This window comes from Lissotriton helveticus, chromosome 2_2, assembly GCF_964261635.1.
Source record: "Lissotriton helveticus chromosome 2_2, aLisHel1.1, whole genome shotgun sequence".
NCBI lineage: Eukaryota > Metazoa > Chordata > Amphibia > Caudata > Salamandridae > Lissotriton > Lissotriton helveticus.
Genome location: NC_136060.1, coordinates 420,460,100 through 420,485,004, shown reverse-complemented (window position 1 = coordinate 420,485,004; position 24,905 = coordinate 420,460,100). Strand labels below are relative to the sequence as shown.

The 24,905-nt window shown below is 45.4% G+C and overlaps 1 protein-coding gene across 2 annotated transcripts in view; it reads right to left on the bottom strand.

Annotated features, from left to right (window-relative positions):
• RMND5A (required for meiotic nuclear division 5 homolog A) overlaps positions 1–24,905 on the bottom strand; it is a 272,396-nt gene that overhangs the window by 118,053 nt on the left and 129,438 nt on the right. For both annotated transcript variants that reach the window (XM_078678673.1, XM_078678674.1), the window contains one exon: positions 19,537–19,637. In XM_078678673.1, coding sequence (XP_078534799.1) covers positions 19,537–19,637 — 101 coding nt within the window. The remainder of the gene's footprint in view (positions 1–19,536; positions 19,638–24,905) is intronic.

The following is a 24,905-nucleotide window of genomic DNA, read 5'->3' as shown; positions in this document are numbered from 1 at the left end:
AAGCACACGTACACCGGGAGGTTGCATGGCACTAACTCTAGTGTGTGCCGGGACCATCAGAAGTTATACGTTGGCCTGTGTGAATAGCCATGTTTTGAGCGATCTCCTGAAGCCTAGGAGTTTGTTGCATGCTCGGATTTCCAATGGGAGCGAGTTCAATAATCTGGGGGCCAGAGTCGCAAACCTCCGTCCACCCTGGCGTTGGAGTTTGAAGGACAGGGCAGCCAGGAGATGGAGGTTGGCGGGATGGAGGTTGGCGGAACAAAAGTTGAGAGAGGGGATGTACCTAGGAAGGAGGTTTTGGATGAATTGGGGGGCTGCGACCGTGGATGGACTTAAAGATAAAGCAGGCTGTCTTAAAAGCAACGCGTTGGGGGATTGGAAGCCAGTGAAGTTTTCTAGCAAGGGTCTGGCCGATTGCCACGAGGTTGCTGATAGATCAATCGGCCGCCTGGTTTTGGACCAACTGAAGCAGTTTGCTGAAGACGAGTGGGAGGCCTAAATAGATTGAGTTGGCATAGTCCAAGTGCGATAGTGCCAAGGCTATCACCACCTGGATCAGGGCCGAGTGGGTGAGCATACGGCTGATCTTGCGGAGCTGGAAGAAACAGGAGGACACAACCGTGCCTACTTGAGTTTTTAGGGAAAGATTATCAATGATCACCCCTAAGCTTTTTAACGAGGGAGATGGGATGGGCGGAGGGCTGAGTTCTGGAGGCCAATAATGTGGGCCCCAGAGAGTTTGACTATTTCCGTTCAGGACTCGTTCGGTTTTGCCGGGGTTCACCTTCAGATGGTTAAGGTCCATCCACTGGCGGATGTGACGCATAGTACACTGGAACTCACGGATAGATTCAGGAGAGTTGTCTATTGTGAAGATCAGTTGGAGATCATCGGCGTAGTTAAAAGTTATGGCCTTAAATTCCTTCAGGGACAGGATCAAGGGTAACAAATACAAATTAAACAGTAGGGGAGACGGTGAGGATCCCTGAGGGACCCCACAAGATGTGGAAGTTTGGAAGCAGTGAAAGGGGCTAGGCGTACCACTTGGGTGCGGTCGCTGAGAAAGGACCTGATCCAACTATAGGCCGAGTCACGGATGCAGGCCTGTTTGACAAGGTCCAATAAGATGGTATGATCGACCGTGTCAAACGTGGCCGAAAGGTCCAGGAGGACCAAGGCCTGGGGGATTCCTTTGGCGGCATTTTCTTGGAGAGCGTCCACTACAGCAGTAATGACCATCTCAGTGGAGTAGGAAGGGCGAAACCCAGCTTGATGGGGGTCTAAGTAATCGGACTGCACCACGAAGTTGGAAAGGTGGGTGGCTACGTGCGCTTCAAGGACCTTAGCCAAATAGGGGAGCAGGGAGATGGGCCTCAAGTTGAAGGGGTTTAGGGGGTCCGCTCCCGTTTTTTTCAGGAGGGGGACAACGACTGCTTCCTTGAAGGCTTTGAGGACCCTGCCCCGAGACAAAGATTCGTTGAGGAAGGTCAAGATAGGGGGCGAGAGGACCGAAACGTGTCCTTTAGGATATGTGGGGGACAGTAGTCCCTAGGTGAGTCTATGAGTGGGAAGTGGTCAAGGGTGTGGGGGCTGAGTATCATGGCCGGGGGATCCATCCTAGGGCTGGAGACAGGGATGCTAGCTTTGATAGTGGTGATCTTTTCCAGGAAGTATTTGTTAAGGGAATCACACAGATTTTGGGTAGCCACGTGTTTGGGGAGGATTCTCTCAGTATTGGATAGCTCGTTCACTATGGCAAAGATGTCTTTTGATTTGTTGTTCGATTTTTCAATTTTGTCCGAGAAGTAGGCGGCTTTAGCCGAGATGATGGCTTTTTTATAGTCTGTACGGTCGGCCAATTACAAGTGTTTAGCATCCGGGGCGTAGGCCCGTCTCCATTTCCTCTCTTTTTGGCGGAGGTCTAGTTTTTGAGCCCTGAGATCAGGGAAGAACCATTTCTGGGCTTCAGAGCGGCGGGTAATTTGGAGTGTTTTGAGTGGTGCATGTTTGTTGCTCGCCGCTAGTAGCCAGGCAGAGATATTGGCTTCAGCCATATCCACATCCAGGTTGTCTGCAGGGATGGCGCGGACTAGACTGTCCAGGAAAACCTGTTTATCAAGGGTGCTCCATTTTCTAATATAACCCCCCTCAGATGCCGGGGCTTGCTGCTGGTAGGGATGGAGATGGTGAAGTTTATTAAGTGGTGATCGGACCAAATGCATGCTGATATAGTGGGTGTGGAAACTGTGAGGTTGGTAGTCCATACCTGGTACAGAATGTGGCCTTTGATATGAGTAGCAGAAGAGATATGTTGACTGAAATTGAGGTTAGAGAGGAGTTCCATAAATTCAGTGGAGTGGGGACCGCCTGATTCGTCGTTGCACCAGTAATTGAGGTCGCCAAGTAAAAGTAATTTTGCGTAATCCGCGACCAGAGTTGCCAGCTGCTCACTCAGTGAGAGAGGAAATTATGGCATATGTTGAGGGGGTCTGTATACGAGGGTGCAGATTAATGGGCCTGCATTGGAGTCGAGTTTAATAATCATATTGTCTGCTGCAGGGAGATTTAAGGGGGATATAGAGGTGAAGATGTGGTCTTTATGAATAATAGCCGCCACTCCGCCTCCCGCTTTTCCTGGGACCCGGTTGAAATGTAAGATGTAATAGGTGTCCGGAAGGGCTGCCAGGATATCAGGGGTAGAGTCAGTGTTCAGCCATGTCTCAATGATAAAAAAGATGTCGGGTTATCCGATAGAAGAAGGAGAAAAATGTCTAATTGATGTTTTACGAGGGAGCGAGTTTTAAGGTAGAAGATGCATAACATGGAATTTCTGACCTGCGCGAGGGTAAGCCTCTGACTTTGGAGGGAGACAGTGGGCGGGAGCCCTTGACGTATGTTCTGCTTTTGAAAGATACCTAAGCATTGTCGAAGGACATGGTCTTGGACCCCCCACGATAGAAGGAGCCACGATTAGAAGGAGACTGTAGGGCTCCACTTGACTTAGCTACTTCCGTATCTTTCTTCATTTTCTCCAATGACTTATCTACTTCGGGCCCGAAGAGATGCTCCTTGCCAAATGGAGTATTTAAAATGGATTGTTGGACTTCAGGTTTAAAACCAGAAATCTTCAACCATGCGTGCCTCCTTAACCCACTAGTGTTGATCTCTCTAGCTGCGGTGTCAGCAGCATCTAGAGCACACCTAATAGAGGGATTGGGTATGAGCTTTCCTTCTTGCACTAAATCTTGAGCTTTAGCCTTGTGCTCATCTGGGAGATATTGGAGCAACTGCTCCATTTTGTCCCAGTGTGCTCTATCATACCTGACAAGTAGGGCCTGGGTGTTGGTAATGCGCCAATGAATTGCTGCTTGGGCGGCTACACTTTTACCTTAGGCGTCTAACAATTTTTACTTTGTCTGAAGGGAGGGCATCCCCGAAGTTTGTGACTTGGCCCGTTTACGGGCATTCGAGATGACCAAAGAGTCTAGTGGTAACTGCCCTTTAATAAAATCTGGATCAGACTGAGCAGGCTTACATTTTTTGTCTATTCTGGGGGTGAGAACACGTGCACGAATGGGGTCTTTGAATATATCATCGGCATGTCTCATCATGCTTTTTATTAGCATAGGGAGAGTCTGACTAGACCTTTGTGTGTTACTGAGCGTTTCAAATAAGAAATCTTCCTCCAGGGATTCCTTGTGGAATTGTACCCCATGATTTTCTGCAGCTCTAGCAAGTAATTCTAAATATCCTACATTGTCGTCAGGAGGGGAAGGCTTTGCAGGTTAAAGGTCTGGGTGCATCAGTGTTTTAGTCTTCCCAGGGATCCACCAGTAAAATATTATCCCCACCATTTTCATCATCATCTGGTTGTGGTGGAGAGTTAGTTGGTGTAATAAGTAAATGTTGTAATGGTGGGGAAGTTGGTGTAGGGTAACGGTTGGAGGAGGAGAAGAGAGGTTAGTACGGGCATTCTTACTTTTCAAAGGAATGTGATAATGTCTGTCCTCGGACTCAGGTTTGCGCTTCTGAGGCGGTTTAGTAAGAACATGTCCTGTATTGTAATTGTAAACAAAACTTATAAAGCACACTGTAACCCAAGCAGGCATCCTGGCGCTAAAAGATGGGGGTAATAGAATGACACCGGAGGCTAAACTGAAATTTTTTTTAACTTGTGGGAAAAAGCCAGGTTTTTATTTGTTTACGGAAAGATAAGAGGTCATTCATCTGTCGCAGCTCTAGAGGCAGCTTATTCCAGAATCTAGCAGCCACGACACTGAAAGCCTGACCTCCCAACCTGACTCTTCTAGATGGAGGAATTTTCACCAGAATGGCTGAAGAGGAGCGAAGACAACAGGAAGGGACATTCCAGTCAAATTTACTCTGTAATAATGAAGGGCCCAGTCCATGAAGCGCCGTAAACACAACACAGAGTGATTTAAAATGAATTCTTTGCACTATAGGTAGCCAGTGCAACTCCACAAGGGCCTGAGATGAAGAGGAGTGTCGTGGACGTGACAAGGCCAACTTAGCTGCCATATTCTGGATTCTCTGTAACCTGCCAGTCAGAAATGTACGGGAGTCCAACAGCAGGGAGTTACGGTAGTCTAATCTACTCAAAATCACGCTCCTGACTATCAGTGGGCATGTGTGGGTGGGAAGCAGAGGAAGAATCTTCTTCATAGCCCTAATGAGGGAAAAGCACACCCACAAGGTCTTATTGACATGTGTCTCCAATGTCAGCTTTTCGTTAAATTGGACCCCCAATTTACGAACAGACTTGGACGGCAACGGAGGAGGGTCCACGTGGCCAGGTCAGAGGCCAGCCGGGGGATGTAGTGGCACCCTCCCATTCTGAATGCAGAGAATTTCGGTTTTGTCTGCATTGAATTGCAGAGAGTTAGCTCTCAGTCACTGAGCCACGTTCCGCATACAGCTGTGGAAGTTCTCTAAGGAAGTTGATTGGACCCCTTCTAGTGAGAGAATCAGCTGGGTGTCATCTGCATAGTTGACTACCCCTAGTCCAAAAGATCTAATCATGTCCATCAAAGGACACATATAAACGTTGAAAAAAATGGGGCTGATCGCAGATCCCTGCGGCACACCATGATGGGCTTTGATAAACTCGGACTGAAAAGGGTAGAGGGCCACCGCCTGACACTTGTCAGATAGATAGGCGTGGAACCATTTTAGTGCCTGTCCCGCTACCCCAAATGTCCTCCAGTCGTTTCAGGAGGACAGAGTGATTGACCGTGTCGAACGCGGCAGACAGATCTAATAGGATCAGGATGGCATTTTGACCCTTGTCTGCACGCATACGAAGGTCGTCTAACACGGTCAGCAGAGCAGTCTCAGTCCCATGCTCTGGGCGAAAGCCAAACTGGACCTCATCCAGCATTTCATTGCCCTCAAGAAACTGAGAGAGTGCTCTGCTCACCACCCGTTCTACAATCTTCACTGGGTAGGGTAGGAGTGAGATTGGCCTATAGTTTTTAATGGAGGCTGGATCCAACAATGGCTTTTTCAATAAGGGGGAGATGATTGCTTGTTTCCAACAGGAGGGGACTACCCCATTGTTCAGGGATTGATTACACAGGTATTGAGATTAATATAAAGTTCATTTTGTTTTGGGTCCGATTTGGGTGGTGGGACGTCGAAAATCAGATCCTGCAGCTTCGGAGGAACATTTTTCGGTTTCAGCACGAGGACCTTTGTGCCGGGGTGCAATTACTTTTTGGTGCGGAAGGTTTCGGTTCTGACACAGTCTTTGATTTCGGTGTCAAGAGTTTCGGCTCCAAAGCAGTTTTCAGCTTCGAGCCTGAAGGTTTTGGTTCGCTGCCTGATTTCGGCTGACTCGATCCCGAGTCTGAAGGCTTAGCGACGTGTTTCGGTGCCAAGCCGGAAGGCGGGCGTCAGAAACATCTTCTCGGTGCAGACAGTGGCCCGGAGGCGGGGGTGGAACCAAAGCCTTTTACTTGCCTTAGTTGGATTTTTGGTGTCGGTACTTATGGGACGTTGACCTTGCAGTAAGTTGTCTTCCATCTCGAAGTCCGATTCTGGAATAGATGCAAGTTCTTCTTGTTCTTGCTCGACCCCTTGTGCATCGAATTAGTCTTGCTCAGATCCTTCACCAAAGATGTCTGGCGTGTATTCGACGTTTTGGCTTTGTATTTCGCAACGTCGAGCCCGACCATCTCAGAGCGTTGTCTTTGATCACTTGGTTTGAGTCGGTGCGCGGATATTTTACGTGGAACCGAGGACAAGAATTTGAATTGAGTCCGATCCATCGACTACGCGGTGGACCAGTGCGGTTAGGTCCAGCGGCCTTTCTTGAGTTTTCCGATCGAAAAGAGATTTTCTCGATGATACAGTACGCGGAGAATGGAATACGCGTTCACAACAATACCGACATGGGTAGAGTGGATTGCGCGTCGAGGGGATCACGGAGAACGGTTTCAAACCAGAGCGCAACAATAAACGTCCGAACCCGATAGCGGAAAAAAACAAACAATGGAGTCGAAGCCCATGCACACTATCAACGAAAGGAGTAGTCACCTTACCTCGTGACTGGAAAGACTTCTTCGAAGAAAAACAACTTGTAACATTCAGACCTAATACTAGATGGCAGGAGTATGCAAAGCATGTGATCTACAGCTCACATGCCTTGAACATGCGGATTCCTAGGTAGCGGAACATGTCGGAGCATGCAGGTTAGTGTAGGCAGGACGAAGCGCACATCTTTAATGTAAACTAGAATATCCTCTGCGTACAGGGACACTGCGTGTATGCAGTCTGGCAAAGGGATTCCCCATTTGGCGCCATGCTCTCTGAGTATTGCTGCAAGTGGCTCCAATGCCAGAGCAAATAACAGTGTGAATAGGGGGGCATTCCTGCAGGGCTGCAGGTAGCCACGGCTCTTCATTCATTCTTACTGTCGGCTGTGTGATTAATAGTCGGATCTGCCCGAAGGTATCGACCTGTGATTCCAAATTTGGTAAGGACCACGAAGAGTTAGTCCCATTCCAAAGAATCCAATGCCTTCTCCCGGTCTAAGACCAGGCATCCAGAGTGTGGCCATTGCAAGGGGGAGTAAGTGGAAACCCTGAAGAAGCGATGGAGATTCAGCGACGTGTTGCAGGATCGGACAAAGACATTCTGGTCTGAACATACCAGTGCTTGCACCAGTGGAGCCAGGCGATCAGCTAGCACCTTGACCAGTATTTTGTAGTTTGTGTTTAGTAAAGCCAACAGACGGTATTATCCGGGTTCGGTCGGGTCTTTGTCCAGTTTAGGCAGGGATACAAGTAGTGCCTCCCGCACTGAAGTAGGAGGAAGGGAGCCAGTGTCAAGTGCTGCGTTGTATAGCAGCTGTAGGCGTGGTGTTACTGCACGTGTCAAAAGGCTTATCTATAAGGCTAGAGACGTCATGGGGGTTCCAGGTCCTCAAGATCAGTTACCTTCACAGAAGAAGCAATCTTCCAGCATTTCCAGGCACTTTATGTGTGTTGCAATGGTTTCCTATGGAGTGGTCCTGATGCAAAGGATGACGGATGCTGAAGATGCATCAAGGATACGGTGGATTCAATGCAATAGACGGGGGTCTTTCCGCAGGGATTTCTGTGCCCACAAAGATGGTGAAGGGGTCCTGGTTGCAGGGTCCACTTGCCACTAAGTTCTCTACTGCTTGGCCAAAGTCCAGTTGCCACTGGACTACCAATGGCCACGGTCACAGTCCAATCCTTCCTGGGTCAAGAGCCCCCCCAACCCCCTGGGGAGCTCAGCAACTTTCAAGACAGCGCTTTCGGGCTCAGCTTACTCCGGTGCGGCAGGAGGGCAGAAAGCTGTCTCGTGGAGCAGGCTTCATGTGTGCCTGGGACGGAAAAGGAATTTTAAAGACAACAGTTTGACATCTTTGCTAATGCTACAATCTGCAACAAGTTACATTAATTTTGACTTGAGATACAAATCTGGCTTCATGTAACTAGTTGTTTGATACCTTGGAGTGCCTATTTTAGTTACACCGTTCAGGAGTTAGCACAGCTGAGGGGTTTAGCATGTAATTCTGTACTCACCAATTGGAGGACTAAGACTTTTCACAGTAAAAACGGTTGTTTTGCATGTTTCACTGTCAGGACATGCAGAACACATGTTCTGCCTGTGTCATATGTTGCCCCCCTGCCTTTAGGGCTTGGTAGACCTGCCAGAGGGGTAACTTGCACACATGTCCAGGGGGAAGTGGTGGCTTTGCAATTCCTTTCAATGGCAGTCTGGCTAGCATTGCATGACTGCTCTAACAGTCAGCAGTGGCGGGCTGGAGGGGATGTCCAGGGTGGTACAATCAGTGCTGCAATCCCTGGTGTAGCACTAACTTATTTGCCCTGGATACCATTTACTAGGGAACTTGGGCATGAGTGTACCAAAAAAAAGCATGTCTTTACACAATGGACCTGGCAACTGAATCCAGGATGTCCAAGCCTGTCCTAATAATCTTTATGGAGGCATCTTTACCTCCGCTGGTCACTACAGTGCCATGTGCTTAAAGTGGTCAGGTGGGCTTCCACCCTATTTACCATTTCCCACATACCATGGGTGTTCGCAGCCGCCACATACTCTTCAGGCAACGCAGAGACCAGCTCTCTGCTAAAACATGTTCTTTCCCTAGCCTCCAGCTTCGTGGACTCAGTCAACTAGGTGCAATGGGAAATGCTCTAGATTTAGTTTGGAACAGGAAAAAAGGTTCTGCCATCAGGCTTTAGGTGAAAAGTGTATGAAGTGTACAGGGTCTCCTGGAGCTCGCCTTTAGAATCAGGCCCCAGAAAGCTGCTGATTGTCCTGAGCAGATGTTAGCTTATCCCAAGTCACCTTGGAGGGTTCCAAAAAAGCACAATTAAACAATAGCAGCGAATCGGATGTTGAAGCGTTCTACGCGATTTCTGTCAAAAGTCTGATTTTACCTCCACTGTGGTTAGTTGCAACTCTAGCACCACCACTACTTTCCGCATGACAGAAGGCTACCCCCAGAATGTGCTGGCCCTGGAGGACACTCCAGATAAGTATCGAGGCCAAAGTAAATGCATTTTGAAGCGCCAAATAGTCTGCTGTGTCGAGTTTACACGGTAGCAAAACGGCCACCTTGCTGCCATTGTCATTGTGTGGAACCCAATCAATGTCATCTATTGTTTTCATGTACTGCCTGGCCCCATCAGGCAGTCTCTGCACACCCTTCGTTGACCTCATCAGATGGGCTTTTAGTTTTCAGGTGCATGCTGTTGGGGCTGATGTCAGTGCCAATTGCGGACGATAGATACAAAAGATTCCCCTGAGCACTCAAAATCAGTAAAGAAATGTCCATATAAATCCTTCTTCGTGAGATGTAAAGGTTCAGTCGGAACAGTCAGGTACGTATTATCTTCCCAAATTGTTTTATTTCAATGTTCCAATTTGAAATCCAGAGAAAACAGCTTCAATCCAAAGATTAACAGCCAACACGTGTTTCGTCTTGCTTAAATCTAGCATTTGACTTCTTCAGGGTTGCAACCCAAAATGGCATCACATAAGTATAACTCTAAAGTTCTCACTTTCACATTTCTGCAAATACTGTTCATTAATTAGGAATACATAAAGAGTAAACAACCACAAGCCAATAACCGGTGTCTCAAGAAAAGAGGGATAGAACCAAGTTCCCAACAAGATATCACCCATTGAATGTGTCACTCTTTAATTAATTCCAGTCTATACAGCCTCCAAAGACAAAAGCTACTACCATCTTCTTGTAATGTCTGATCATCTGTTCAATGTTCCTTCACATTGTACACAACCCAAGTCAAACTAAATTCCTCATATTCAAAAATAAATCCCTGAGGAGAAATAAAAAGCGTATCATCATCGTTTCTCCTTTAGTAGTCTGTCATATAAAGCCACAGTAATAATATCATCAAAAGTAAACTCTTCAGCGCAAAATACATTTGTCGTCTAATGAGGATCAAGGAGATGTACCCACCATCTCCTTCATATTATAATCACCAGAACTGTACACAATCAAAAATACAATTATGCCTACTCTCTATGTGTCACAGAGAGCCTCGAGACTCCCAAGTCACAACCCCATCATATCGTACAACTACGGAACAATGTCAGTCAAACATATCATATGCTCACCTGAATACCCCGTCTCATTCAAGTCTTAATCAGTAAAGTGCCTTCAGTCCATTTATGACCTCAATAGCGTGTCACCTAAAATTCGTCAAAAAGCGTGACAATGTAATACCCACGTTCACACTTACTAAAGTCTGCACAAGTACCTAAACCAAACATATCCGCTCACCTCCTGTAATGTCCGTTGCGCATTGCTCTCTAGTTAACAGCGTATTGCTCCACTTCCAAAATGTATATAGAAAAGACTCACAAGTACGTAATCTGTAAAATCCCAAATATTAACGTACATTAGAATTGTCCCACGTAACTCATCAGAAAGAGCCTCCACTACAAGCACCACCAGCAAGCTTCTTTACTCACCGCATGTCCTTACCACAGTCTGTGCATACTGATGCCGGCGTGCATCTCAAGCGCCATTTTGGACTGTCTATTTACACAGTCTCACCGTAGGCACCATCTTTGCCTAGCCTCTGATCATATGTGTTTAAACAGTTAAAGACGTCAGTCCTAAGTAACATTCTTACTTCTTTCATCAAGTGAGCCAGTATTGAGATCACAATCTCGCCTATCACACACTATAATAATGTATTTCAAAAGCATCGCTCCAACTACTCCACCTCCATTGTCTCGCATGATTACGTGTTTGCTCAATCCAAATCTCATTGTGTAGTCTTCCTGCAGAACTGCTAGAAAACACTGTGCATCACTCGTAACTAGCACAAGTAAGTTCAAAGCTAACCATAATAAACAGATTAGACCTCTGAACATAATCTAGTGGGTCAGACGTCTGTAATGTATGCTCTAATCAATCTAATGATCCTCAATTATATACACGCAAACGGGAAAGACCAATATAGGTCTAACAAATTATTAATACTAACGTGAGGATGAAGATAAAACCAAATGCCTAAGATAACCAACATGAACACGTAACCAATCACCATAACTCTTCAATATGCAACAAGGTAGTCAAAGCCCTACATATTTCAATCCAACTGCATATTGGCATATATACCTAATTTTCAACATAGTCCGTTACTAACACACCCCAATCAGTAGGGGCTATGTGAAAAAGATAGTTAAGATTAAGAAAGTAAGACAGAAGGGAAAGAGTGTAAAAAGAGTAAATAAGGGGTAAAAGAAAATTGGAGACAAGTTAACTCCATTGAACAGTAATATCGACATCCTGTCTATTTACATCTAAATTTCTGAAGCACAGTCATATCCAAAATATTTGCCAGAATTGCATGTTTATATTTTGTACATTCCATAGATGACATAAACTTACATATACATATCTACGCATCATTGTACTTCCCATTATGGTGTGGCGCCAGGAACTACTCACACCACATAGTCCAGATTACTACAAAATAGTAGATTACCAAAAAGTTCTATTACTCTTGACCTAAAAAGAACTGAAATTTGTTATCAATGTTCATTCCAAGTTCTACAGCTATATGTTTCATCAGCCAAAGAACTTCCCTTCGTCTTAATCGGAGTTGTCTATTACCACCTCTTGAGTCTTGCTTAACATGATCAATGCCATGAAAACTAAAAATATGTTGGTCCCTATTCTCATAGTTACGTATAGTATGACACGCAATAGGGTAACGAGTATCTCCATTTTTTAGAGCTCTGAAGTTTTCCAACATCCTGACCCTGAGTCTTCTGATCGTGCTTCCCACATAAATCATTTTACAGGAACATACTATTACATATATCACATAAGTCGTATCACAATTGATAAACATGTTAATTGTATGATTTCCTGTGTCATTGTAATTAAACGTATTCACTTTATTCATAGCCCATCTGCATGAACTACATCTCCCACACTTGTAGAAGCCCTTCAATCTATTCACCAACCACGTCGTTTGTTCTGGTTTGTCCGGATAGCTGGGGCTTGCTAGGTTTGCCAGTGTCACACCTCTTCGGAACGTCAGACTAGGCTCCTCAGTAATAAAGGGCAATAGATTATCTGTTCTGAGCAGATGCCAATGTTTCCTGAGAATGGAGTACAGTTGGTTACTATAATGTGTGATTAGGCGTACAGCACCTTCCCTTCTACTCTTCTTGCCAGGTTCCTTAATCTCTAGAGTCCTCGTACGCTTAAGGCCTCGTGCTCTTACCGCCGCCTTATTGATCACACTCTTCTCATAACCCCTTGCCATGAATCTACGTGACATATCTGCCAAGTTAGTTTTAAAGTCTTGCTCGTTTGTGCAATTTCTCCTGGCGCGTACCATTTCGCCGTATGGTATCGCATTGATTTGACTGTTCGGATGACAGCTACTCGCATGTAGTAATGCATTACAACTAGTAGCCTTCCTATACATCCAACTACATAGTCTGTTGTCATCGACAAATAATTCAATGTCTAAGAAAGTGATGTGGGCTTGGTCTTACTGTGTGGTAAAACATAAATTAAATTCGTTTTCATTTAAGTAGTCAAAAAAACCTTTCAATTCATCAACAGATCCTGTCCGAATCAACAAACAGTTGTCAATGAAACAACCCCAATAATGGATATACTCCATCAATTTGTGTCCCTGTGGCCCCAGATCCACTCCACCTCAAACCATCCCATAAATAGGTTGGCAAAAGACAGAGCGAATCTGGAGCCCATTGCAGTACCGATGCGTTGCTTGTACCAATTCCCATCAAATAAAAAAACATTATTTTTCAGAACCATTTCTGTCATCTTCAGGATCATCTGTGTATGATCGTAATATTCTTCTGGTCTCCTACTTAAGAAGGTCTCAATTGCATGTAAACCCAGTTGGTGGTCAATATCAGTGTACAGTGACACCACATTGAGTGTCACTAAAATCATCCCGGGTTCCCAGATTACGTCACTCATGATATTGAGTACATGCTTAGTATCTTCAATGAATGAAGGGAGATTGTGTACATGTAGTCTTAGAAAGGTATACACGAATTGGGACAGCCTCTTAGTCGGTCCTCCTATGCCCGAGATAATCGGTCTCCCTGGTAGTCTATCGCTACACTTGGGCACCTTCGGTAAAGTGTACATACAAGGTGATTTAGGAGCAACCACCCGTAAATATGTATATTCATCATGATCTAGTAATGTCTGGTCATACCAAACTTTGAGCTGTTGATTGATTACATTAGTCAATACTCCAAGAGGGTTACTTGTCAATCGCTCATAATACAATTCATTATTAAGCTGCGAGTAAACTTCATCATTATATTCTTTAGTATCCATAACAACAATGTTACCCCCTTTGTCTGCCATACGAATAATCACATCCTTTTTATTTATCAGTTCTTTTAATGCTGCTTTCGCTCCCCTTGTTAGATTATCCACTCTTTTATTAGGTTTGTTCTTACAAGATCTATCAATAATCCTGTCCAAGTCATAATTGACTGATCTGTAAAAGGCGTCAATAATATTACCTGTTGAGAGTTGTGGTGTCCACTTGGACCTCATTCGTAACCCACTGCTCTCACTCTGGAAGCGATTAACCTCAAATTCCTCAAGTAGTTTGGAAACTGTAACTGGATCATCCTCTTTCTCTGTCAGTGACAACACTAATTCCGTATCCTTAATCTCTTGTATGGTTAAATTGCTCACATCCTTTATTTCCAAATGTTTGACTTTCTCAGGTACATTCACCACATTTTTTTTAGCTTCAACCGTCTAACAAACTTATATAGATCAATCTTAGTCATATACCAATCTGCTTGTGTCATCGGACAAAACCCTAATCCCTTCTTCAATAAGGTTATCATGGTTTCTGACAACTCCAAAAATGACAGATTAATAATCTCAATCTCATTTGCTGATAAGGTCTCGGAACCATTTATTTTTTCCATGATCAGGTCCTCATCCCTAGTCTCTTTGTTCTTCCCCTTCCTCTCTTCCCTCTCCTGGTCTTTTTGTACCCAATTCTCGATTCCTGCCTCCCGTCACTCGATTCTCAATCCTTAATCTCCGTACCTCCTGTAAAAAATTATTCTCTAAGTTAGGAGTACCAGTAATTTCAACTAAATCTTCACCCTCACTACTGGACAGATTGCTAGATGATGCATCAACATCACTACTGGATGGGACACTTCCTTTCTGTTTAGAACCCAAATCTTTAGTCATCAAGTAATCAAACCGTTTCGCAAATGTATATACACGTCCTGATCTGTAGTCATTTTCATCACGCTTAAGTTTCCTAGCTTTCCTACTCTTTATATCTGTCTGTAATTCATTCAACTTCTCATCTAAGATGGTATAATTCTTCACTGTTGCCTCCGGAAGATTGAGTGCTTTAATCTCATCTTCCACCTTCTGTATTTCAATTAAAAGTTTCACAATCTTCCTCTCGGCATTTTCTATTAGGATATTCATAAGATTTCTCGAACTATCATTTAGTTCCTTCTCCCAGGTATTATAAAGATCAGGTTCTAATTCCTCATACGTGGGTATGATCTGTGACCTCAGCCCACGAGGTATCCTATTAAGGGTAAGATATTGTTTCAGTGTCGCAGCATCCCACCATTTAGTGAGTTCCGTTCTTTTAAGTGACTCGAGTTTCACAAACTTAGCTCTAAGACCCTCTTTTTTCACATTCTGAGAGGTACCAACAGCTGCACCAATTGAACCTCCTGCAACCAGATTGCTAAATAACTCTTGAGCTTCCTTATCTCTATTCATAATTACCCGGCGGCTGCCCTATTACTGAAAAGAACAATTAATTCTAAATATGGTAACCAGTCATGCACAGAGCGCCCACAGTGCATGACTGGTTACCATATTTAGAACCAATTGAGGACAACTGACGGGGCTCTTGGCACCAGTGTGGGTCCAGCTTGAAAGGGAAGAGAGATTGTGTGTCATGAATGGACTGTATTGTGCTGGGCAAGTGTTCTCCTTTTGGGCATGCTAGCCCATACGCACACAAATCACCTGTTCCACTCTCCAAAGTTAGGTGTTTTCGGGTATCGAGACAGAACAAGGTCTCAGCAAATGTTTCCTTTGAAATTGCAGAATTTCCCCAGAGTGCAACCAGTGCTCTGCCCATCAAACATTTTCTGGTAACTGGTTCACAACAGAATCACTTCACTGCCACCTGAGCTCACCAAACCGGTCGCAAAATGGACAGCATGGCAGAAAGCCTGCAAAATTGGCAATCCAAAGTTGGATGAATTGTACTACAGGATTGTTGGCTTTGATCAGTTACAACTCATACATTGAGCTCTTATTGACTAATATGACAATCTGAATGCTCCCAAGATTACCAGAATCCATCCCTCTCAAGACCCCTCCCTCCACCCACTAGGTTACTTATGAACACAGGCCACAATATTTACTAAAATACCAGTGCGTAGCAGGTGGGAGCATTTAAAACGTGTCTGATGGTAACAGTTAAGTAGAAGGAGCGAAGGCCTAGGTTTCTTTGTGTAGCCTAATGTTTAGTCCAGAATATTGCATTTGCCGGTAATAGAAACCTTTTCTGTTCGAAATTAAAAATCTGCCTGGGCATTTAATTGATCACGAGTACTGTTACATAAAGTGTTACACTGTGTACTCCATGTATAACCCTCAGATAGTCCAGAGCGAAAAGTTGGTACTTTCTAATTCAGTTTAAGTGCAAACCATGTGTGACCACAGAACACTGGTAAATGACAGTAACTCTAAGAGCTACTGACCAATCACCTAAGATAGCCATGTGATCCCAAGAAAAAGGCATCAATACCTATGATTTAAGTAAGTTAGTAACTTCTACCCTTGTCTAGCTGATGCCGATGTCACATTGACGCCTCTCTCTTGAAATCGACAAATGGCTTTCTCCATAGTGATGAAGGCAATAAAACCTGAGAATAGAACTCGACTGACAAAGAAAGATAATTATGACACTAATGACAAGAAAATGCAGAGACTTCACTATATGACCCACCTCTCTGAAGTTACATGCTATACCAAAAATCTGCAAAAGATGATCACTTAATTTTGGAATCCAGAATGCAATTCTAATGACACGCTCTATTTGAAATATCTCAGACACTGGGAAGCCACTTCATCTCCCAAAGCAAAGCCTTTGACAGCTTTCTAAAAAAAAAAAGTGAAATGAAGAACCACTACAGTAGCCTTTACCAATCAATAATCATTCCCCAGCTCACACCCAAGATTACTATCCTTCGAACCGCTCTCCTTCGATGATGTCAAATATTTCAATGCAAGTATCAAAACTGGCTCAAGTTTGCAAAAACATTTTCTCTACCTTAGCAGCACTCACAGCTGCAGGAATTCACAGGCAGCCACTCACTGTCCGCTAACCAAGGAAAAGACATTCCATATTAAAACAATCTTGTAAAAGCGACTCTTCCACCTTGAGACCAATCTACAATGGACCCTTCAAGGGCAAATTCGTAGAAACATCACCCCTCAGTCAGCTCTATGCTTTCCTCGAAGCAAAGAACCTACTTAAAGCATGCCAAACAGTATTTCAACCTTAGCCAGGGCCCAGCATCAGACTGGATTTAAATAGTTTAAAAAATAAAAAATAAAAGATCACTGATAAGAACAGTGTCCGCTCCTTCAACTGGACTTCTCTTTTGCCTTGGGTAAAATGCACAACTCCACCTTACTGCAGATAATGAGCTCTCTCCAAATTTAAGATATCACCCCACATTAGATACACCCCCATTTATTCAGAAAAGGCTTCAGAATTATACTTGAATATTTGCATTTTCCACTTTCTACTCCTATGCAGGCTTTCCTCAAGTCTCCAAATGTGTTCCAGTTTTATTCAACACATACCTGTGCCTGTATGTGAACTTCATCAGATCATTCTACCCAATCTAAGATGATTAGTGGACCAGCAGACAGTGAGCAACCATCTTAACTCTAACACCTCAAAAACCGAGATCATCCATGTAGAAACTGACAGGGACATTTGGCATTAAGTACTTTAAGTTCCACAGAAAAAACGCAAGAGTGTGGAGGTAGCTGCGAGTGAACATGGATGCCAATTTCTCCCTTCTTCAACTCTTAAATCAAGCCCACAAATGCTTTTTCTACACCATATAAATACTAGCCTGCAATTTTCCAAAGCTAGGGTTTCCCCACAAGCCCAAGGTATCATTATCTTGATTCACTGACATCCAGAATACACCAAAGGATTCTACATTGAGGCCCCTCTCTTCATTCTATGCAGCATCCAGTGGATCCACAAAGCAGCAGCCAGATCATGTCTTCATATCAGCATCTGGGATCTGATCATTCCTGCCTTTCAAGCTCCTCACTGGCTATCTGCGGCAAGACATATTTCCTTCAAGGCACTTAGCATTGCCAACTGAGCCATGGTTTCCATGACACTGGAATCGCTAACTTACAACAAACTCTTCCCCAACGGCAGAACAATATTGATTATTTACAATAAAAGTCCTAAATACATCATCCCCTTCTGATTCAATCATACCTATGTAATAGGTTTCCAGCCACATAATTAGAGCATCTCTATGACTCGCAACTCACAACAATTGAAGCTTTCCACAAACATCAAACATACACCCTTAAGCAAGTGTAGCAGCTTCTTACTTGCACACCCAGTAATGCACTTCTTGCAATTCTATTACATTCACTCAAATTCCATCCTACTCATTCCCTTTTGTTGAACCATCAGTCACCCTCACATTTACTTCTCTTGAATGCTTTTAATTGTTTATTCTTGCTTCCACACCCTCTCTTTTCAATCACTGCTTTCCCCGCTAGTTCAGTCCCCTTCTCTCAGTAACTCCTGAAATTTCCTACCCACGTTCCCAGGCTTACTCACCTAACTCCTCACTCCCACACACTGCATGAATTCCTTCTGCACTCCCACAGCTTCCTTTTCCCCCACACTTCCCTTGGAGACTTACATTCCCTCCTCCTTTACTTTCCCACTCCTCTGTCTTGCTCAGTCCTTCGCTCATTCCTTCACAGACTCCATCCATGCTTTCATTTTTCCTTCATTCAATTCTACTTCCCAATTTCGCATTATAGTTACCTCCTCCCTCCCTTCCACTTCCTCTATATTTGCTTCCTCACATACTCCACCCCTTATACTTGCCATCTATCTCTCCCTGACCTCCAAAGTTCAGTTCCTGCAGTTCATTTACTCACATCTTCACTGCCGTTTCCTCTAGTTTGCCACACGTCAGATTAATACTACATCATGCTCTCACCCAAAAATTCCTTGCTCATTTCCCCTTTCTCTCTCACTCCCTCTTTTTCTCAAACTCTCACTCTTGCTCTCTCTTGCATCCTCCCCCGTGCTTTACTCCTGCCCCATCTACGTTGCTCACACTTCTATACCCCACTGCAGTGGTTATCCCATTCCACACACTCACCCCAATCTCTCTCCCTGAATGAATGCCTTACCTGCACTCACCCCTTATGACTCACTTGAATTCACTGTCACTCCATTGCATACCCTCTTTGTGTTCTCTAGCCACCAGTTCCTCCTAACTTCAGGTCCTACGGATTCTGCTCCACAAGCTCACTAAGCTTCCACTTCCTCAGCCACCTGTAGGGGTGGCCTGTTCTTTTCTAACTGGCTCCCAGTACTGCTGTTGACTAGCCGATCCTTTGGGATTGCTGCAACCTACATCTGATCTGACCATGAGGAACAAGAACGTCAGAAATCCACATTAGGGCTGATTATGTTATAATGTACTTATTGCAGCTTCTCCGGGGTACGGAGCGCTGTGTCCTATGTGCGATCTCTCAATAAAAAGAGTTGTTGAAAAAAAAAGAAATCCACATTAGGCAGTAATTTGCTGCTACATAAGAAATACTACAGCAAATTGAAGAAGAACCTCAAAATTGCAGCATGTATGCAAAAATAGCAAATGGGGAGAAACAAGTGTAGCCTTATTAAACTATGTGGAAAAGACAGACTTTGGTAGTAACAGCCATCATGAAGGTGGCATTGTTAGCAAAGAAATTGTCCGGTGAAGTCAATTACAAGTGTGAAGAAGCGTGAATGAGAAAGGTGCATTTAGTAATTTCTCCAACAAGGTCAGTAGAAAATGATAAATATGAAATGACCCATTCACCTGAAAGCTGCATTGACCCCAAGGCCTGTGGTCTGAAAAATGGAAGACACCAATGTGATATGTAGATGTGATCACTACTTTTAACACAAAGGTAAAGTGCCCCAAGTGAATCAATCCAAATACTACAAACTGAGAACATTTTTCATTTTATGTGTATTTTCTTAATTTTATGTAGCACTCATGTTGAACAAGCAGCACTTGATATCACAGGTAAAGAAAGATATAGGAAATACCGTACAGTATGAAAGCCAGCAAAGGTCTTACTGAAGCTGCAAAAGAAAAATGAAGTCTTGCTCTAGAATGCAGTGAGAGGCTACTTACTCCAATGCAGGTCTTAGAACCCTAACTTTTAATCCCTCCAATATGCGATTTAGTTCTACAAAAGGTTCTTTTTGACTTGAGTCTATTGAAAGACCAGCTTCCTGAAAAACAGAAAATTAACATTCTTTAAGTGTCTAAAATTACAGAAAGGTGTTTGTCTAAATCGTAGGCTTATTTGAACAGCAACTGCCTCATCAGAGTTTATACATACCAATTAAATAATTAGTCTGTTAAAAAATAAATTAATTTAATCAATTAATTTTCAATCAAAGATGGGAAAAAAACATGTATAGCCAAGATTCCAGTGACCCAAAATAAATGCACTACTTAAAATAGATTACAGAATCTGGGTGATAAACAATGGGACAGACAAGAACAACAAACTATAAGTTACATGATATCCAAGTAAACAAGGTCAAGTAAACGCAAGCGACCGCACTCTTTCAAAGCAGATATGAAGAATTAAACATAGGAGGGTGCAAACAAGTGAATAGCTTGTGCTGTGAAAACAGTCTAACAATATTCTACACAGATCTAGAAAATAAACACGCTTAGAAAAAAGGCAGACTTCTACTGGCACATCTACATCATTATGAAATTCAGGATGACTTGAGGAGCTGAGAAATCAATACAACCGCAGAGAATAAATCTAAAAGTGTAGTTACTGGAGAAACCTCTCTAACCTTTAAACACTTCAAACCTCATTAGGCTAAGTTAAGGTATCAGGTGACTGGGTTACTACTGTATGGAAGAATCATGTTCCAGTTACATGGAGTCATCTGGTAACCCTACACAACCCAGCATTACTAGTAACAAGTACCAGCACAGCCAATGCCACTGTTTTTGGTTTTTGTAGATAGTTATTTGCTTGTAGCCATAGTTTGGCAGCCCAAGGCTATTCTGGCTGTGCTTTATTTCGTCATTCAGTGGTTGGGCTTGGAAAAGCGTGTAAGCAGAATTTTTTAGGCCTACCGTAGGTGCAGTCTATAGCACTCATCAACAGACTGTAAGCCACAAATGCCCAGTGTTTGCCAATTTGAGATTCTAGTTTTTCCTAATGCCTACCATGAGGCAGGTGATGATTACCCTTTGAATTTTCAGTACGGTGTTATGTGAACGTAGGTTAGCCTCAAGCCCCAAAACTACTGTAAAAGGTAAGTGACCTATTTTCATCTACGAATGTATGTGGCAGTTATATAGCCCAAACATAGCCAAAAAGCCAGTTAAGTGCTGCACAGAGCCAAATGCAAACAAATAATAAGAGTTGTAATATGAACATGTTCCTAAAATCAGGTGTTTGTGCATCAATTACAATACAGCGTTACCCTTAGGGGGATAGATATGAAGTTGGATTAGCAGCAAACCATTAAAATGGTTCGCATCGGCGTGGTCAGGATGGCTGAGTGAGCTGATGCATATCGCTGGAGCTCCACCATCGCCAGGCCCAAAGCATCTGCATTGCACCCTTATCCTCTTCTTTTGGCTACCAGAGGCCTTCCCCCTGCATGGTGGCCCTGAAGACGCCAATACGCAGCATCGGGGGCATAACTCCACGTGCTGGAGCAAGAAGGTCTGAGAGTGGGTTTCCCTCATGGGTCTGGCGTGTCCCGTAGAGAGGAGCCGAGGGAGCTGGCCTGTCCAAGCAGGACTGTGCCCAAGCCCGAACCAGCATCGCAAGAACCGTGAGCGTGTCCCCACCGGCACGGCACCTGTGGCTCGGGTCCCGAGGCGAGAGGACAGCGTCTTCCCAACCCCGGCTGTGCAGGAGAGGGCGGTAGCCCCAGACGCCCGAGTCGTGAGGCTGAATAGCCGGTGGGCCTACGCGGCTTTTACAGGATGAGCCCCTGCGATGCAGCCCAGTGTCGTCTTCTGCGCCAGCGAGCCTACATGCTGCTAGGCCTGGCTTGTGCTTACAGTGGTGCCCCACGGGGACGGCGATAATTGGCAGCCCTTCGAGGAGGCGCCGACCGAGGTGCGACTGCGGCGGCCTGCAGGGAGTGGGAAGCGGCGGTGGGCCTGACGCGCGCTTTGAATGTAGATTGGCCTGTTTAGCCGCCCCAGAGATCAAGCGCAGAGGCACTGCCCCCAGAGGGAGCAGCCCTCGTGGTCGTTCTGCGCATCAGTGTGGGGCTACAGTTCGCAACGCTTTAAAGGTGCACTAGTAAAGGCGCGTTCGCCTGCACCATATCCTGGAACTACTGGCCTTTTGTGGCGCCCTCCAGGGACATTGATGACCGTGGGCCTCAGCTGAAGACCTGGCTGCTACGAGCCCATGGAGACATGAGGCGAAAGGTCATCGGAGGGCTGTGAGGTGTGACTCGCCCCATACCTTTTGGCAGTACTCTGCGGACTGACGAGGCCTGGGCCTAGATTTGCTGACTTGAGGGGGTGAGTGGTCCTGGAGTGCGCACCCCCACTGGTCCCCCGCTGCTTTTTGCTTTTTTGCCTGGAGTCTCCCGTTATGTTATGTTAGGGGCACTCTAGAGTGTGTATCTGCTGCTGCAACTCCCACAGAGTTTGCTCTGACCCGGTCTGGATATCGCCTTGTGTGCTGCTTTGGGGGTGAGGTTTGGGCCGGACTTGTAGTATCATCTTTCTGGGGTGCCGTTGGTGGGGTGATCCGGAGGGCCCAGTTCTGACCCATGGTTCGTGATCACACATCTCCCCATTCAAACGAGGCCCAGTTCTCTTCGCCTTTGCCACACCTAACACTGTGATTAAGACAGGTCGGGAGTGTCGTTGAACCGTCCCTTCTGACTGCAGATACCATAAACTACTAAGAGGCTGACCGGCCCGGACCATAACATCGGCCAAAACGAAAAAAGGAGCGCTCAGTGCGTGACCTACTCATGAAAACCACGGGGGACCCGCAAAACTCGGGCCAAATAGGCACTGGAGAAAGCGCTGAAGGGGCTGTGACCCGTGACTTCATAAATTCCCTATTAGCCTAGCTGCGGGAGGACATCCTGGCATTCTAGACCGACTTGCAAGCAGACCTGAGAGAGGTGCGAAGAGATGTGGATGCAGTAGGCGAGAGGGTGGCGGCCCTGGAGGAGTCCACGGTGACCAGGGATGAGGAGATCGCTGCACTCCAACAGGAGGTCATTCGTCTGCAGGATCAACAACTGGATCTCCAATCACACTCAGAGGACCTGGAGAATAGGTAAAGACGGAACAATGTCCGTATTCGCTCAGTCCCCACTGGTGCAGAAGGAGACGACCTGGAGGGGTATGTCCAAGCTTTGTTTAACTGTTCTGGGCACCAGAGTGGAGAACATAGTTAAAATAGACCGCTATCATCGTGTGGGCCCTCAAAGGCCGCCTACTGGCACTACGGGTGCAGATAGGTGCATTTCACATCCCGCTTGCCTCAATCTACTCCCTTATAGAACACCAAGAAGCTTTCTTGCTGGAAGCTATAGCCAACGTACTTCACACCCCTGATCCAGAGGTTGTGGCGGGGGAGAGAGGCAGGACTTAAATTTGGTGATGGACTTGGAAGATGGATCGCTCTGGCCAGAGGTCTGGCGGCCAAAGGCCCAGTCTGAATGGGTCAGAAATGGCTGAAACATTGTGGGATGCGAGATGTGTGGCAGGCTTTGCGCTCTGGAGAACGTGATTATACCTTTTACTCTGCAGCACACAGAACATATGCTCAGTGGGACCATTTTCTGGTCACCCCCGTGGCTTGGGAACGCATCCGGGTCTCTTTTTTTTAGGCCTGCATGCTCTCAGATCATGCGCTTATCACTTTAACAATGCATACCTCCCCCGCCACCCAAATCATGGACCCTCTGTGGCTTAGGCGAGAGTCGATGCTGCTGCCCCCTACAACGGTTACTGCGATCCGAACCACTATACATATATGCTTAACAATGACGGTTCCACTGCCCTGTCCTCAATTTGGGAGGCCCTGAATCTAGTGGCTCGAGGGGCTCTCATAGCTAAAGATGCATACGAGAATAAGGTGAGAAGGGCTAAGAGGGAGGAGCTTGAACTAAGAGTGAGGGAGTTAGAGGCAATTCATAAGCGCACTGGTGCACCCTGGATCTGGAGGCAACTTGAAAAGGAACGGCTTCACCTTCGACGCCTTGATTTAGACAGAGCTGAGCAAGCCGTAGTTCGCTTAAAACACAAATACTTTGTAGGGACTAACAAAGGGGGTCGCATGCTGGCGGATTGTCTGCGCAGCAAGTAACTTGCAAAAGCAGTTAAAACGGTTTGGGGGGCTCTAGGAGCGGAGGTTACTGAGGATATCGGCATAGCTGATATTTCTGGCCTATTACTGAGTTATACTCTGCTAATTCCCCGATCTCGTCGGATCTGCAGGCCTACGTAAAAGCCGCTGCGGTCACTCCCCTTCTAGCTTGTAAGGCCGAGGGCCTCGATGCGTCTATACGCATGAAGTAGGTGATTTCGGCAATTGCCGGTTTAAGCCCCTGAAGGCACTCTGACCAGACGGGTACAGTATGGCATTCTCCAAGACCTGCCCAGAGGTAGCCCCCATAGTCACTCGCCTGTTCAATTGCTTTGCCGACACAGGCACGCTCACAGAAACAATGCTTCAAGCCTCAATCACAGTGATTTCAAAACCAGGTAAAGATCCTAAGCTCTGCCGCTCATATCGGTCGAATATTGCTGAATATCGGTGCGAAACTATTTGCCAGCATTTTCGCCCAGTGCCTTAACCCCTTCATGCCTGGGCTTATAGACCCAGATCAGGCTGGGTTTATCCCTGGTCGGCAAAGCGGTGACAATACATAACGTCTTTGTCATCCGATCAATAAGGTTCAGCATTCCCGGGATGAGGTCTTGTTGCTGGCAGTTGACGCCAAGAAGGCCTTCAACAGTGTGCATTGGCCTGATCGGTCTGCCACCCTCTTAACGATTTGGACTGGATACGCGCTTTCGGAACTGGACTGCAAGCCTTTACAGCTCCCCCAGCGTTTCGGTCAGGGTGAAAGGAGTCAGATCTTGTGGTTTCACAATCGGCTGAGTCACAAAGCAGGGATGCCCTCTATCACGTTGCTCTTTGCTTATTATATGGAGCCTTTTGCACAGCGACTTCATGACAACCCTAATGCTAAGGGCACCTGATCAGTCTCTATGCCAACAACCTTATCTTCTCCATTGCCCACCCTCTGACCTCACTCCCTGCTATCGTAGCAGACCTCCACACATTTTGGACGGTCTCTGGATTCCGGGTCAATATGCAGAAGTAACAAATACTGAACTTGACTTCCCCCCCCACATACGGTGGGCTTTCTGCACACTCAGATTTTGAATGGGTCACACAGGAGTTACCATACCTGGGTTTTAATTCTCAATAGGAGCTTGGCGAAGACCGCCAAAGTCAACTATTCCAAGCT